Consider the following 16,723-nt stretch of genomic DNA (forward strand, 5'->3'; position numbering starts at 1 on the left):
TGAGGGCGGGCAAACGCCGCGCCCGCCATGTTGGGAAAGGGAAAGGCCCCCGCGGGCGGCGCCATGTTGGGATACGGAAAATAACCGGAAGAGCCGCCGGGTTGGAGACCGGAAGGCGCCATTGGGGGCCGCCATGTTGAGGTACGGAAAGCGCCCGGAAGAGCCGCCATGTTGGGGGCGGAAAGGCGACACGTTGGGATACGGAAAGGACCCCCAAGAGCGGCCATGTTGGAGACCGGAAGGCGCTGTTGGAGACCGGAAGGCGCTATTGGTGGCCGCCATGTTGGGTTACGGAAAGCGCCCGTAAGAGCCGCCATCTTGGGGGCGGGAAGCTGCCCGCGCAAGCCGCCATATTGGAACCGCGCAAGCGCCCGTAGCAGCCGCCATCTTGGAAGCCCACGGGCACCCACGGGAGCCGCCATCTTGGAGGCGGGCCGCGGCCATGTTTGGGCCGGAAGGAGGGGACGCTCTGGGGACACGGGGTGGCCGGAAGCGCCTTTATTGTCACCGGGGGCGTCATCAGTCGTCGTCGGCTCCGCCCACATAGTGGCAGAGGGCGTCGTAGGGCAGCGCCAGGACCCGCCCCCGCAGCTGCACCAGGGCCCGCCCCCTTTCCGGGTCCCGCTCCAGGATCCGCCCCACCTGCAGCGAGGGGGCGGGGGCAGAGAGCCACGTGACACACCCGCCCCCCCCACCGGGGGCGGGGCATCGCGGCGGCCATGTTGGGAGCTGGCGCGATGGGGGGGGGGTGAAGCTGCGGCGGCCATGTTGGAAGTGGGCACGATGGGAGGAGGCGGAGCCGCCATGTTGGGAACGAGCACGTTTGGGGGGGGGTGGAGCCACAGACACGTGGGAGGGGGCGAGGGGGAGGAGCGAAGCCGCGGCGGCCATGTTGGGAGCTGGCACAATGGGAAGGCTGTGGCGGCCATGTTGGAAGCGGGTGCAGTGGGCGGGGCCAAGGCGGGGGCGGCCATGTTGGAAGGGGGCGTGGTGGGCGGGGCACCGTGGCGGCCATGTTGGGAGCTGGCGGGATGGGAAGGGGTGAAGCCGGGGGTCGCCATGTTGGAAGCGGGCGCGGGGGGCGGGGCCAAGACGGGCGGGCCATGTTGGAAGGGGGCGTGGTGGGCGGGGCCGAGGCCGCGGCGGCCATGTTGGAGGAGGGGAGGTGAAGCCAGGAGCGGCCATGTTGGAAGTGGATGCAGGGGGCGGGGCCGCGGCGGCCATGTTGGGGGCGGCGCCCTCACCTGCCCCGCCTCCTCGCCCAGCACCACCATGACGCGGTCGGCGGCGCCGCGCGGGATCACGGTCTCCAACATGGCCTCCCGCAGGCCTGGGGGGGCGGGGCCACGGGAGGGGCGGGGCCAGCCCCACCGTGTCCCCATTGTCCCTGTTGTCCCCCCATTGTCCCCCATGTCCCCAGTGTCCCCAATGTCCCCCCATGTTCCCAATGTCCCCCATTCCCCCCATTGTCTCCCCCTGTCCCCCATTGTCCCCCATTGTCCCCATCCTCCCTGATGTCCCCAATGTCCCCCCGTTGTCCCCGTTGTCCCCCCATTGTCCCTCATTGTCCCCGTTCCCCCCATTCCCCCATTCCCCCCGTTGTCCCCAATGTCCCCCCTTGTCCCCTCCATTGTCCCCCCATGTCCCCATTGTCCCCCATTCCCCCCATTCCCCCCTTATTGTCACTCACCCTCCACCATTTCCCATGTCCCCCCATTGTCCCCCCATTGTCCCCATTGTCCCCTCATTGTCCCCATGTCCCCCCATTGTCCCCATGTCCCCCCAATGTCCCCATTGTCCCCATTGTCCCCATTGTCCCCCTCCATTCCCCCCATTGTCCCCCCCCGTTCCCACTCACCCTCCACCATCTCCCCTTGTCCCCCATTGTCCCCATTGTCCCCCCCATTGTCCCCCCATTGTTTCTCACCCTCCACCATCTCCCCTTGTCCTCGTTGTCCCCCCCATGTCCCCCATTGTCCCCCCATTGTCCCCCTATTCCCCCCGTTCCCTCTCACCCTCCACCATCTCCCCCTTGACCCCATTGTCCCCATTGTCCCCATGTCCCCGTTGTCCCCCCATTGTCCCCCATTGTCCCCATTCCCCCCATTGTTTCTCACCCTCCACCATCTCCCCTTGTCCCCCTTGTCCCCATTGTCCCCATGTCCCCTTTGTCCCCATTCCCCCCATTGTCCCCCATGTCCCCCCATTGTCCCCATCGTCCCCCTTGTCCCCCCCATGTCCCCCCCCATTGTCCCCCCATTCCCCCCCATTGTTTCTCACCCTCCACCATCTCCCCGCTCTCAGCTCTGCACACACACGTGTCCCCCGACACCACGTCCTCCACCACCAGCTGGGCACAGGGGGCGGGGCCACGTCACGGCCCCGCCCACGCCCCCATGGCTCCACCCCCACCCCCGGCTCCACCCCATGGCTCCGCCCCCAGCTCCACACCCACCCCATGGCTCTGCCCCCACCCTCGGCTCCGCCCCCACTCCCAGCTCTGCCCCCACCCCCAGCTCTGCCCCCGCCCATGGCTCCACCTCCTGCCGCCGGCTCCGCCCCCCCCACCCCTCAGCTCCGCCCCCCACCCCTGGCTCCTCCTCCACCCGGCTCCACCCCATGGCTCCACCCCATGGCTCCACCCCCACCCCCGGCCCCACCCCCCCCACCGGCTCTACCCCCGGCTCCGCCCCCAACCCCGGCTCCGCCCCCCGACCCGTTCCCCCCCCACCTGCTCTACCCCCGGCTCCACCCCCCACCCCGGCTCCGCCCCCCACCCCTCAGCTCCGCCTCCCCACCCCGGCTCCGACCCCATAGCAGAGCCACGCATGGATCCAGCCCCATAGCAGCCCCACGTGTGGGTCCTGCCCCATAACGGAGCCACATGTGGGTCCCACCCCATAGCAGCCCCTGTGCGGGTCCCGCCCCCCGTGTGGGTCCCGCCCCCCGTGTGGGTCCCGCCCCCCGCGTGGGTCCCGCCCCCGTGTGGGTCCCGCCCCCCGTGCGGGCCCCGCCCCCCGCTCAGGCCCCGCCCCCCCGGCGCCCCCACCTTGCAGTTGTAGTAGCGCCCCGTGGGCGGCGCTGGCGTCGACCGCAGCGGACACGAAGGTCCCTCGAGCCACCGCGGGGTCACCCTGCGGGGACACGGGGGGCGGCCGCTGTGGGGACCCTGGGGGGCGCTATGGGGCTGCCCCACATCTATGGGGCTGCCCCACATCTATGGGTCCTCTATGGGGCTGCCTCCCATCTATGGGGCTGCCCCCCATCTATGGGTCCTCTATGGGGCTGCCTCCCATCTATGGGGCTGCCTCCCATCTACAGGGCTGCCCCTCATCTATGGGGCTGCCCCACATCTATGGGTCCCCTATGGGTCCTCTATAGGGCTGCCCCCCATCTATGGGTCTCCTATAGGGTGCTATGGGGCTGCCCCACATCTATGGGGCTGCCCCCCATCTATGGGGCTGCCATCCATCTATATGTTCCCTATGGGTCCCTATGGGGCTGTCCCCCATCTATGGGTCCCCTATGGGGCACTATGGGGCTGCCCCACATCTATGGGGCTGCCCCACATCTATGGGGCTGCCCCCCATCTATGGACCACTATGGGGCTGCCTCCCATCTATGGGTCTCCTATGGGGCGCTATGGGGCTGCTCCTCATCTATGGGGCTGTCCCCCATCTACAGAGCACTATGGGGTTGCCCCCCATCTATGGCTTCCCTATGGGGCTGCCCCCCATCTATGGGGCTGCCCCCCATCTATGGGTCCTCTATGGGGCTGCCCCTCATCTATGGGGCTGCCCCCCATCTATGGGTCCCCTATGGGGCACTATGGGGCTGCCTCCCATCTATGGGTCCCTATGGGGCTGCCCCCCATCTATGGGGCTGCCCCCCATCTATGGGTCCCCTATGGGTCCCCTATGGGGCTGCCCCCCATCTATGGGCTGCCCCCCATCTATGGGGCTCACCTGGGCGGGGGCGGCGCCTTCCGCTTCCGCTCGGGGGCCCCGGCGTCCGGGGCGGCCTCCGCGGGGGGGGCGGCGAGCGGGGGGGTCTGTCTGGGGGGGGGATGGGTGTCACCGGGGGGGGGGGGGGGGGCAGGGGGGCCCCAATGTCCCCAAGGGGTCCCCAATGTCCCCAGGGGCCCTTGATGTCCCCAAGGGGGTCCCCAATGTCCCCAAGGGGGCCCCAATGTCCCTAGGGGGGCCCTGATGTCCCCAGGGGGACCCTGATGTCCCCAAGGGGTCCCCACTGTCCCCAAGAGGTCCCCAATGTCCCCAGGGGGCCCCAATGTCCCTAGGGGGTCCCCAATGTCCCCCAGGGGTCCCTAATGTCCCCAGGGGGCCTTGATGTCCCCAAGAGATCCCCAATGTCCCCAAGGGGTCCCAATGTCCCCTGGGGGATCCTCAATGTTCCCAAGGGGTCCCTGATGTCCCCAGGGGGACCCAATGTCCCTAGGGGGGCCCTGATGTCCCGAAGGGGTCCCCAATGTCCCCGGGGGGTCCCCGATGTCCCCAGGGGGGTCCGTGATGTCCCCGGGGGGCCCCAATGTCCCCCAGGGGTCCCTAATGTCCCCAGGGGGGTCCCCGATGTCCCCAGGGGGCCTTGATGTCCCCAAGGGGGCCCCAATGTCCCCAGGGGGGTCCCAATGTCCCCAATGTGGCCCCAATGTCCCTAGGGGGTCCATGATGTCCCCAAGAGGTCCCCAATGTCCCCTGGGGGCTCCCCAATGTCCCCGGGGGGCCCCAATGTCCCCAAGGGGTCCCTAATGTCCCCAGGGAGGTCCCAATGTCCCCAAGAGGTCCCAATGTCCCCTAGGGGGTCCCCGATGTCCCCAAGGGGTCCCTAATGTCCCCAGGGGGTCCCCATGCCCCAGGGGGCCCCAATGTCCCTAGGGGGGCCCTGATGTCCCCAAGAGGTCCCCAATGTCCCCAAGGGGTCCCTAATGTCCCCAAGGGGTCCCTAATGTCCCCAGGGGGGCCCCAATGTCCCCAAGGTGGCCCCAATGTCCCCGGGGGGCCTTGATGTCCCCAAGGGGTCCCCGATGTCCCCAAGGGGGCCCCAATGTCCCTAGGGGGGCCCCAATGTCCCCGGGGGGTCCCCAATGTCCCCAGGGGGACCCTGATGTCCCTAGGGGGGGTCCCAATGTCCCCAAGGGGGCCCCAATGTCCCTAGGGGGTCCCCGATGTCCCCAGGGGGCCTTGATGTCCCCTGGGGGCTCCCCAATGTCCCCTGAGGGGTCCCTAATGTCCCCAGGGAGGTCCCAATGTCCCCAAGAGGTCCTCAATGTCCCCAAGGGGGTCCCCAATGTCCCCTAGGGGGTCCCTGATGTCCCCAAGGGGTCCCTAATGTCCCCAGGGGGGTCCCAATGTCCCCAAGGTGGCCCCAATGTCCCTAGGCTGGCCCTGATGTCCCCAGGGAGCCCTGATGTCCCCAAGGGGTCCCTGATGTCCCCAAGGGGGCCCCGATGTCCCCAGGGGGGTCCCAATGTCCCCAAGGCGCCCCAGTGTCCCCAAGGGGTCCCTGGGTGTCCCCAGGTGTCCCCAGGGTGTCACCCCCCCATCCCCGGGGTGTCCCCAGGTGTCCCCGCTGTCCCCAGGGTGTCACTAGGGCCACCCCCACTGTCCCCAGGTGTCCCCAGGTGTCCCCAGGGTGTCCCCATGTCCCCGGGTTGTCCCCATGTCCCCAGGGTGTCACTAGGGCTGTACCCGGGGCTGTCCCTGTGGTGTCCCCGCAGTGTCCCCATGGTGTCCCCATGTCCCCATGTTGTCCCCATGTCCCCATGTCCCCATGGTGTCCCCACATTGTCCCCACGTCCTCACCCTGTGTCACACAGGCTCTCAGCCCGTATTGACTCGCTGTCACTGTCACCGTCTGTCCCCATGTCCCCACAGTGTCCCCATGTCCCCATGATGTGCTCATGTCCCCATGTCCCCATGTCCCCGTGTTGTCCCCATGTCCCCACGTTGTCCCCATGTCCCCATGTCCCCATGGTGTCCCCACGGTGTCCCCATGTCCCCATGGTGTCCCCATGTCCTCACTGTGTCCCCCGCACACTCTCACCCTGTACTGACTCGCTGTCACTGTCACCGTCTGTCCCCATGTCCCCACATTGTCCCCATGTCCCCATGTCCCCATGTCCCCACACTGTCCCCATGTCCCCACGTTGTCCCCATGTCCCCAGGGTGTCCCCATGTCCCCATGTCCTCACCATGTCCCCCGCACACCCTCAGCCCGTATTGACTCACTGTCACTGTCACCGTCTGTCCCCATGTCCCCACGTTGTCCCCATGTCCCCACAGTGTCCCCAACATCCCCATGTTGTCCCCACGATGTCCCCATGTCCTCACCCTGTGTCACACAGGCTCTCAGCCCGTACTGACTCGCTGTCACTGTCACCGTCTGTCCCCGTCGCTGCACCCGGACCAGGGCCCGCGCGGCCTCGGGCAGCAGGGCCACCACCTGCGGGGACAGCGCGGTGCCACCGCGTCCCCAACGTCCCCAAGTGTCCCCAACGTGTCCCCAACATCCCCAACGTGTCCCCAATGTCCCCAAGATGTCCCCAACGTCCCCAAGTGTCCCCAACGTGTCCCCAATGTCCCCAAGATATCCCCAATGTCCCCAAGATGTCCCCAACATCCCCAAGGTGGCCCCAACATCCCCAAGTGTCACCAACGGCCCCAAGTGTCCCCAAGTGTCCCCAACGTGTCCCCAAGGCGTCCCCAACGTCCCCAAGGTGTCCCCAACGTGTCCCCAAGGCGGCCCCAACATCCCCAAGATGTCCCCAATGTCCCCAAATTGTCCCCAACATCCCCAAGGTGTCACCGTGTCCCCAAGGTGTCACCAACGTCCCTAAGGTGTCCCCATGTCCCCAACATGTCCCCAAGATGTCCCCAATGTCCCCAAGGTGTCACCAACGTCCCCAAGGTGTCACCAACATCCCCAACGTGTCCCCAACGTGTCCCCAAGGTGTCCCCAACATCCCCAAGGTGTCCCCAACGTCCCCAAGTGTCCCCAATGTCCCCAAGATGTCCCCAATGTCCCACCGTCCCCAACGTGTCCCCAACGTCCCCAAGTGTCCCCAACGTGTCCCCAACGTGTCCCCAACGTCCCCAAGGTGCCACCAACGTGTCCTCAAGGTGTCCACAATGTCCCCAACGTGTCCCCAAGGTGGCCCCAACATCCCCAAGGTGTCACCAACATCCCAAATGTGTCCCCAATGTCCCCAAGGTGTCCCCACTGTCCCCAATGTCCCCAACATGTCCCCGAGGTCTCCCCAATGTCTCCCCAGCATCACCAGTGTCCCCATGGTGGCCCCATGTCCCCAACATGTCCCCACGTCCCCAAGGTGTCCCCAATGTCCCCCCAGCATCACCATTGTCCCCACATCCCCCCATGTCCCCAATGTCCCGCCATGCCTCCCATGTCCCCCCATGTCCCCCATATCCCCCCCTTGTCCCCCATGTCCCCAATGTCCCCCATCGTCCCCAATGTCCTCCCATGTCCCCATTGTCCCCAATGTCCCCATTGTCCCCAATGTCCCCATGTCCCCATATCCCCCATGTCCCCCCCATGTCCCCCATTCTCCCCATTGTCCCCCCATTATCCCCATTGTCCCCTCCATGTCCCCCCCTTGTCCCCATTATCCCCTCCATGTCCCCAACGTCCCCATTGCCCCCCCATTGTCCCCATTGCCCCCAATGTCCCCCCATGTCTCCATTGTCCCCAATGTCCCCATGTCCCCCCCATGTCCCCACTGTCCCCCATATCTCCCATGTCCCCCATTGTCCCCCATATTCCCTATGTCCCCCCGTTGTCCCCGTTGTCCCCATTATCCCAATGTCCCCATTGTCCCCATTGTCCCCATTGTCCCCAATGTCTCCAATGTGTCCCCAATGCCCCCATTGTCCCCATTCCCCCCATTCCCCCCATTGTCCCCATTGTCCCCTCTTACCGTCCCCTCCAGGCCCCGGTGGGGGCCGCTCTCCAGCCTCACTTTGGCCCCCACCCCCAGCCCCGCCCCCCCCTCGGCCCCCCCCGCGGCGGGGGGGGAGGGGGAGGAGGAGGGGGCGGGGCCGGGCCCGGGGGGGGGAGGGGCCACGGCCGCTCCCAGGCCCAACCCCCGGGGGCGGAGCCGGGGCTCGAGGGGCTTCACCACCCTGGGGACAATGGGGACAATGGGGACAATGGGGACAATAGGGGACATGGGGACAATGGGGGACAATGGGGGACATGGGGACAATGGGGGACATGGGGACAATGGGGGACAATGGGGGACATGGGGACAATGGGGACAATGGGGGACAATGGGGGGACAATGGGGACAATAGGGGACATTGGGGACAATGGGGACAATGGGGGACAATGGGGGACACGGGAGACATGGGGGACATTGGGGACATTGGGGACAATGGGGGACAATGGGGACAATGGGGACATTGGGGACAGGGGGACATGGGGGGCAATGGGGACACGGGGGTCATGGGGGGGACATGGGGACAATGGGGACAATGGGGGACAATGGGGGGACATTGGGGACAATTGGGGACAATGGGGGACATGGGGGACACGGGGGACATGGGGGGGACATGGGGGGACAATTGGGGACAATGGAGGACATGGGGGACATAGGGGACATTGGGGGACATTGGGGACAATGGGGACATGGGGGACAATTAGGGACACGGGTGACATGGAGGATGTTGGGACACGAAGGACATTGGGGACACAGGGGGACACGGGGGGACATTGGGGACATGGAAGGACATGGGGACAAGGGGGGACAAGGGGGGACATTGGCTATTTCCGGGGGGGTGGCCACAAAACACCCGATTCCGCCCCATTTCCTGCTCTGTTTCCCACCACTTCCCGCCATTTCCTGCCGTTTGCTCTCGTTTCCCGCCATTCCCGGGTGTTTCCCGCCCTGTTTCCTCCCCGTTTCCCCCCCTTTTCCCGCCATTTCCTCCCCGTTTCCTCCCGTTTCCTCCCCGTTTTCCTCCCGTTTCCTCCCATTTCCTCCCTGTTTCCCCCCGTTTCCTCCATTTCTTTCCCGTTTCCTCCCCGTTTCCTCCCCGTTTCCCGGCATTCCCGGCCGTTTCCTCCCCGTTTTCCTCCCGTTTCCTCCCCGTTTCCCCCCATTTCCCCCCATTTCCCCCCGTTTCCCGCCATTCCCAGGTGTTTCCTCCTGTTTCCTGCCATTTCCTCCCCATTTCCTCCCTTTTTCCGCTCCATTTCCCGCCATTTCCTCCCATTTCCAGCCGTTTCCTCCCCGTTTCCTCCCTGTTTCCTCCCCGTTTCCCGCCATTCCCAGGTGTTTCCCGCCGTTTCCCCCCGTTTCCTCCCCGTTTCCCGCCGTTCCCGGGTGTTTCCTCCCCGTTTCCTCCCCGTTTCCCCCCGTTTCCTCCCGTTTCCTCCCCGTTTCCTCCCGTTTCCCGCCGTTCCCGGGTGTTTCCTCCCCGTTTCCTCCCCGTTTCCTCCCGTTTCCCGCCGTTTCCCCCTGTTTCCTCCCATTTCCTCCCCATTCCCGCCCCTTTTCCTCCCGTTTCCCGCCATTCCCGGGTGTTTCCTCCCCGTTTCCTCCCCGTTTCCTCCCCGTTTCCTCCCGTTTCCCGCCATTCCCAGGTGTTTCCCGCCGTTTCCTCCCCGTTTCCTCCCCGTTTCCGGCCGTTTCCCGCCATTCCCAGGTGTTTCCCGCCGTTTCCTCCCCGTTTCCTCCCGTTTCCCGCCATTCCCAGGTGTTTCCCCCCGTTTCCTCCCCGTTTCCTCCCCATTTCCCCCCGTTTCCTCCCGTTTCCTCCCCATTCCCGCCCCTTTTCCTCCCGTTTCCCGCCGTTCCCGGGTGTTTCCTCCCCGTTTCCTCCCCGTTTCCTCCCGTTTCCCGCCATTCCCAGGTGTTTCCCGCCGTTTCCTCCCCGTTTCCTCCCCGTTTCCTCCCGTTTCCCGCCATTCCCAGGTGTTTCCCGCCATTTCCTCCCCGTTTCCTCCCGTTTCCCGCCATTCCCAGGTGTTTTCCGCCGTTTCCTCCCCGTTTCCTCCCCGTTTCCCCCCGTTTCCTCCCGTTTCCTCCCGTTTCCTCCCCATTCCCGCCCCTTTTCCTCCCGTTTCCCGCCATTCCCGGGTGTTTCCTCCCCGTTTCCTCCCCGTTTCCCCCCGTTTCCTCCCATTTCCTCCCCGTTTCCTCCCCGTTTCCTCCCGTTTCCTCCCCGTTTCCTCCCATTTCCTCCCCGTTTTCTCCCGTTTCCTCCCCGTTTCCCGCCATTCCGAGGTGTTTCCCGCCGTTTCCCCCCGTTTCCTCCCCGTTTCCTCCTGTTTCCCGCCGTTCCCGGGTGTTTCCTCCCCATTTCCTCCCCGTTTCCTCCCTTTTCCTCCCTTTTCCCCCCGTTTCCTCCCGTTTCCTCCCGTTTCCCCCCGTTTCCTCCCCGTTTCCCGCCGTTCCCGGGTGTTTCCCACCGTTCCCGGGTGTTTCCTCCCGTTTCCTCCCCATTCCCGCCGTTTCCCGCCCACCTCGGGAACGTCTTCCCGATCGGTTGTCCCTGGCTCCAGCCCATCCCCCGCAGCAGGGCCAGCCCGAAGGCGGCGACGGGGACGGCGGCGTAATCCTGGGGACCCTATTGGGGACAATGGGGACAACGGGGACAATGAGGGGACATTGGGAACAACGGGGACGGCGGCGTAATCCTGGGGACCCTATTGGGACAATGGGGGGACATGGGGACAATGGGGACAATGGGGACAATGGGGGGAATGGGGGGACATGGGGACAATGGGGACGACGGGGACGGCGGCGTAATCCTGGGGACCCTATTGGGGGGAATGGGGGGAATGGGGACAATGGGGGGACATTGGGAACAACGGGGACAATGAGGGGACAACGGGGACGGCGGCGTAATCCTGGGGACCCTATTGGGGACAATGGGGGGACATTGGGGACAATGGGGGGACATGGGGACAATGGGAACAACGGGGACGATGGGGACAATGAGGGGGAATGGGGGGGAATGGGGGGACATGGGGACAATGGGGACAATGGGGGCGACGGGGACGGCGGCGTAATCCTGGGGACCCTATTGGGGACAATGGGGGGACATTGGGGACAATGGGGACAATGGGGACAATGAGGGGACATTGGGGACGGCGGCGTAATCCTGGGGACCCTATGGGGACAATGGGGGGACATTGGGGACATTGGGGACAATGGGGACGATGGGGACAACGGGGACAATGGGGACAATGGAGACGGCGGCGTAATCCTGGGGACCCTATTGGGGACAATGGGGGGACATTGGGGACATTGGGGACAATGGGGACGATGGGGACAACGGGGACAATGGGGACAATGGGGACGGCGGCGTAATCCTGGGGACCCTATGGGGACATTGGGGACGATGGGGACAATGGGGGGACATGGGGACAATGGGGACATTGCGAACAACGGGGACGGCGGCGTAATCCTGGGGACCCTATTGGGGACAATGGGGACAATGAGGGGACATGGGGGGGAATGGGGGGAATGGGGACAATGCGGGGACATTGGGGACAATGGGGACAGCGGCGTAATCCTGGGGACCCTATTGGGGGCAATGGGGACATTGGGGACAATGGGGACAATGAGGGGACAACGGGGACGGCGGCGTAATCCTGGGGACCCTATGGGGACAATGGGGGGACATTGGGGACATTGGGGACGACGGGGACGGCGGCGTAATCCTGAGGACCCTATGGGGGGAATGGGGGGAATGAGGGGACATTGGGGACAATGGGGACAATGGGGGGGCATTCGGGACAATGGGGACAATGGGGGGACATGGGGACAATGGGGATGGCGGCGTAATCCTGGGGACCCTATGGGGACAATGGGGACAATGGGGGGACATTGGGGACATTGGGGACGACGGGGACGGCGGTGTAATCCTGGGGACCCTATGGGGGGAATGGGGACAATGGGGGGACACGGGGACAATGGGGACGATGGGGGGACATGGGGACAACGGGGACGGCGGCGTAATCCTGGGGACCCTATTGGGGGGAATGGGGGGAATGGGGGGACATTGGGGACAATGGGGACGATGGGGACAATGGGGACAATGGGGACATTGGGAACAACGGGGACGGCCGCGTAATCCTGGGGACCCTATTGGGGACCTGGGGACAATGAGGGGACAACGGGGACAACGGGGACAATGGGGACAAGGGGGACAATGGGGACAATGCGGGGACATGGGGACAATCCTGGGGACCCTGTGGGGACAATGGGGGGAATGAGGGGGGAATGGGGACAATGGGGACAACGGGGACAATGGGGACAATGGGGACAATGAGGGGACATGGGGACAATGGGGACAATGGGGGAAATGGGGACAATGGGGGGACATGGGGGGAATGGGGGGAATGGGGGGACCCTATGGGGACAGTGGCGTAATCCTGGGGACCCTATGGGGACAATGGGGACGATGGGGACAATGGGGACAACAGGGACAATGGGGACAATGGGGACATTGGGGACATTGGGGACAACGTTGGTCTCCAGAAGCCCCTTATGGGCCTGGGGGGGGCTGGTTCTGGGTCTGGGAGGGGCTCTGGGTCCAGGGGGCGGTTCTGGTTCTGGGGGTGGTTCTGGGTCGGTTCTGGGGGTGGTTCTGTCTCCAGGGCCGGTTCCGGTTCCGGTCCCGGTTCCGCGCTCACTCACGGGCAGGGCTCCCTCGGCGACGCCCCGATCCCAGTTCCGATCCCGGTTCTGATCCCGATCCCGGTTCCGGTCCCGGTTCTGATCCCGGTTCCGGTCCCGATCCGGCTCCGCCGGCCCCATGGGGATGGACAGGGGGGGCCCCGACGTCCCCTGCGCCGGGTCCTGCCGGGACTCTGGGGGGGGGGGACGAAAAGGGGGGGTCACCGGACGCCTGGGCCCCCCCCGGACACTGGGGACCCCCCCGGATACTGGGGACCCCCCCCGGGATATTGAGGACCCCCTGGACACCAGGGACCCCCCCCCAGACACCGGGGACCCCCCCGGATATTGGGGCCCCCCCCCCGGACACCAGGGACCCCCCCCGGACGCCTGGGCCCCCCCCTGGATATTGGGGAGCCCCCCGGACACCTGGGTCCCCCCCCAGATACTGGGGCCCCCTGCAGATATCGGGGACCCCCCCCCGGACACCAGAGACCCCCCCGGATATTGGGGCCCCCCCCCGGATGCCGGGCCCCCCCCCCTGGATATTGGGGCCCCCCCGGACACCAGCCCCCCCCTCCGGACACCAGGGACCCCCCCGGATATTGGGGCCCCCCCCGGGTATTGGGGACCCCCCCGGACACCAGGGACCCCCCCCGGACGCCTGGACCCCCCCGGGATATTGGGGACCCCCCCCGGGATATTGGGGACCCCCCCAGACACCAGGGACCCCCCCCCCGGGATACTGGGGACCCCCCCCGGATACTGGGGACCCCCCCGGACGCCTGGGCCCCCCCCGGACGCCTGGGCCCCCCCCCGGGATATTGGGGACCCCCCCGGATATTGGGGACCCCCCGGATGCCTGGGCCCCCCCCGGATATTGGGGACCCCCCCCGGGATACTGGGGACCCCCCCCGGATATTGGGGACCCCCCCGGACGCCTGGGCCCCCCCCGGATACTGGGGACCCCCCCCCGGGATACTGGGGACCCCCCCCGGATATTGGGGACCCCCCCTTGGACACCTGCCCCCCCCCGGATACTGGGGCCCCCCGCAGATACCGGGGCCCCCCCCGGACACCAGAGACCCCCCCGGACGCCTGGGCCCCCCCCTGGATATTGGGGCCCCCCCCGGATGCCGGGCCCCCCCCCCCGGATATTGGGGCCCCCCCGGACACCAGGGACCCCCCCGGATATTGGGGCCCCCCCCCGGATATTGGGGGCCCCCCCCTCACCCTCCAGGATCTCCCGCACGGCCTGGGCCTCCACGGAGGGGGGGGGCTCCGGGGGGGCGGGGCTTGCGCGCTTGGGGGCGGGGCCTCCATCCGGGGAGGCGGGGTCGGCGGGCGGGGGGGCGGGGTCTGCGGCCTCGGGGGAGCGTCCTGCGTCCTGGTGGGCGTGTCCTGCGTCCTGGTGGGCGTGTCCTGGATCCTTATGGGCGGGGTCTGTGTCCTTGTGGGCGGGGTCATCGTTGTGGGCGTGTCCTGCGTCCTTGTGGGCGTGTCCCGCGTCCTTGTGGGCGTGGCCAGCGCCCCTCCAGCGCCGCGAGGGCAGCAGAGGGATCACGAGCTCCCCGGGGGGAGGCGGGGCCGGCCGCGCGCTGGAAGGGCGGGGCCACCTTTAGCCACGCCCCTCGACCGCTCACCCCCCCCCCCACCCACTGCGCATGCTCAAATCACCCCCCCCCCGCAGCGCAGGCGCTCCCTCCTCCACTCCCCCCCCGCGTGCGCATGCGCAAACACCCCCTCCACCCCCCCCACGAGGCGCATGCGCAGGCGCTCCCCCTCCACCCCCTCCCCTCCGTGCGCATGCGCCGTGCGGCACCTCAGCAGCTCCCGGTCCTCCACGGCCGTCAGGAAGTCCCGTTCGGGCCCGGCCCGCGGCGGCGGCCGCGGCGGCGCCCGGCGCCTGAACCCGAACGACACCGGCCCGGCCCCGGTTCCGGTCCGGGCCTCGGTTCCGGCTTCGGCGCCGTCCCCGGCCTCGGCGCCGCCGCTCGCCGCCATCTTGCGCGCCGCGGGGCGCTCTGGGAAATGGAGTCCGCGCTCCCCCCCCCGCCCCCGGACTACAACCCCCATGAGGCTTTGCGGCGGCGCGGGGGGGGGGGGGCGGCGGCGCTGATTGGTCCGGCGGCGCCGCGCGTGACGTAAGCGCGCCCCGCCGAGCGGTTGCCAGGGCGACAGCGGCCGGTACCCGGGGGGGGGGGAGGGGAAGAACCGGGGGGTGTTGGGGACATTGGGGGGGGTTGGGGACACTGGGGGGGGTTTGGGGACATTGGGGACACTGGGGGGGGTTACGTGCCCCCCACACACACACGTCATCTCTCCCCATAGGGACCCCCCCGCGCTGGCCATGGGGGGGGCGGGGCCTCGGGACCCCCCCTGGGCCGCCCCCCCTCCCGCAGGGTGAGTTATGGGGGGGGGGGGTCGATGTCCCCTTGTCCCCTTATGGGGGGGGGGGGTCCCTTTTTGGGGGGGGTTGATGTCCCCTCGTGGGGATCAATGTCCCCCAATGGGGGAGGGGGGGCCCTGTCCCCTCCTTGGGGGGGGGTCAATGTCCCCCTATGGGGCTAAGGGGGGGGGGGGGGAAATGTCCCCGTCCCCTCATGTGGGGGTCAGTGTCCCCTATGGGTCTCAATGTCCCCTCATGGGGGTCAATGTCACCGGGGGGGGTCCCCGTCCCCTCATGGGGGGTCAATGTCCCCATATGGGGGTCAATGTCCCCTCACGGGGTGTCCCCGTCACCTCATGGGGGTTAATGTCCCCCTATGGGACTCAATGTCCCCCTATGGGTGTCAATGTCCCCCTATGGGTGTTGCTGTCCCCTCACGGGGTGTCCCCGTCCCCTCATTGGGGTCAATGTCCCCCATGCGGGTGTCAATGTCCCCCTATGGGGGTCAATGTCCCCCTATGGGGGGTCAATGTCCCCCTATGGGTGTCCCTGTCCCCTCATGGGTGTGCCCGTCCCCTCATGGGGGTCAATGTCCGCCTATGGGTCTCAATGTTCCTCTATGGGGGGTCAATGTCCTCCTATGGGGGTCAATGTCCCCTCATGGGGTGTCCCCGTCCCCTCATGGGGGGGTCAATGTCCCCCTATGGGTGTCCCCGTCCCCTCATTGGGGTCAATGTCCCCCATGCGGGTGTCAATGTCCCCCTATGGGGGTCAATGTCCCTCTATGGGGGGTCAATGTCCCCCTATGGGTGTCCCCGTCCCCTCATGGGGGGTCAATGTCCCCATATGGGTGTCCCTGTCCCCTCACGGGCTGTCCCCCCCCCCCTCGCCCCCCCAGGCCCCCCCCCGCGGTGACGTTGCTGGTGGCGGTGGGCGGGGCCTGTGTCCTGCGCTACCGCCGGGCCCCGCCCCCCCGGCGCCGCCCCCGCCCCCCGAGCCCCCCCCGCGGCCCCCCCGGCCCGACCTGGTGCTGCTGCTGGAGAGCCCGGGTGGGTCATGGGGGACAATGGGGACAATGGGGGGGACATGGGGACAATGGGGACAATGGGGACATCGGGGACATGGGGACATTGGGGACATGGGGGGCATTGGGGACAGGGGGGTCATTGGTGGCACTGGGGGGTCATTGATGACATTGAGGGGGCCCTGGGGGGTCCTTGCGGGCCCTGGGAGTCATTGGGGACACTGGGGGGGTCATTGGTGACACTGGGAGGTCATTTGGGACAATGGGGGGGGTCATTTGGCACAGTGGGGGGGTCATTGGGGGCCTAGGGGGTCATTGGTGACACTTGGTGGCCCCGGGGGCTCATTTGGGACACAGTGGGGGGGTCATTGGGGACACTGGGGGGTCATTGGGGACACTCAGGGGGGGTCATTGGGGACAGTGGGGGGGTCATTGGTGACACTGGGGGGTCATTGGTGGCTCTGGGGGTCGTTGGTGACACTGGGGGGCTCTGGGGGGGGTCATTGGGGACATTGGGGGGTTATTGGGGACAATGGGGGAGTCATTGGTGACACTGGGGGGGTCATTGGGAGCCCTGGGGGGGGTCATTGGTGACACTGGGGGTCATTGGTGACACTGGGGGGCCCTGGGGGGTCATTTGGGACACTGG

General features: G+C 67.1%; 1 protein-coding gene across 1 annotated transcript; it reads right to left on the minus strand.

Annotated features, from left to right (window-relative positions):
* Positions 1-519: 519 nt before the first annotated feature.
* Positions 520-14,665, minus strand: LOC148590364 (G-patch domain and KOW motifs-containing protein-like). The gene is given in 13 exon segments (XM_088539125.1): positions 520-642; positions 1,245-1,330; positions 2,281-2,350; positions 3,050-3,073; positions 3,076-3,112; positions 3,966-4,055; positions 6,377-6,459; positions 7,952-8,156; positions 10,501-10,604; positions 12,683-12,855; positions 13,895-13,916; positions 13,962-14,259; positions 14,484-14,665. Coding segments are annotated over 13 exon segments (1,497 nt in total).
* Between the last annotated feature and the right edge of the window lie 2,058 nt (positions 14,666-16,723).

Source organism: Tinamus guttatus, unplaced genomic scaffold (genome assembly GCF_059628265.1).
Source record: "Tinamus guttatus ecotype Peru unplaced genomic scaffold, ASM5962826v1 Tinamus_guttatus_pri_ptg001407l, whole genome shotgun sequence".
Classification (NCBI taxonomy): Eukaryota; Metazoa; Chordata; class Aves; order Tinamiformes; family Tinamidae; genus Tinamus; species Tinamus guttatus.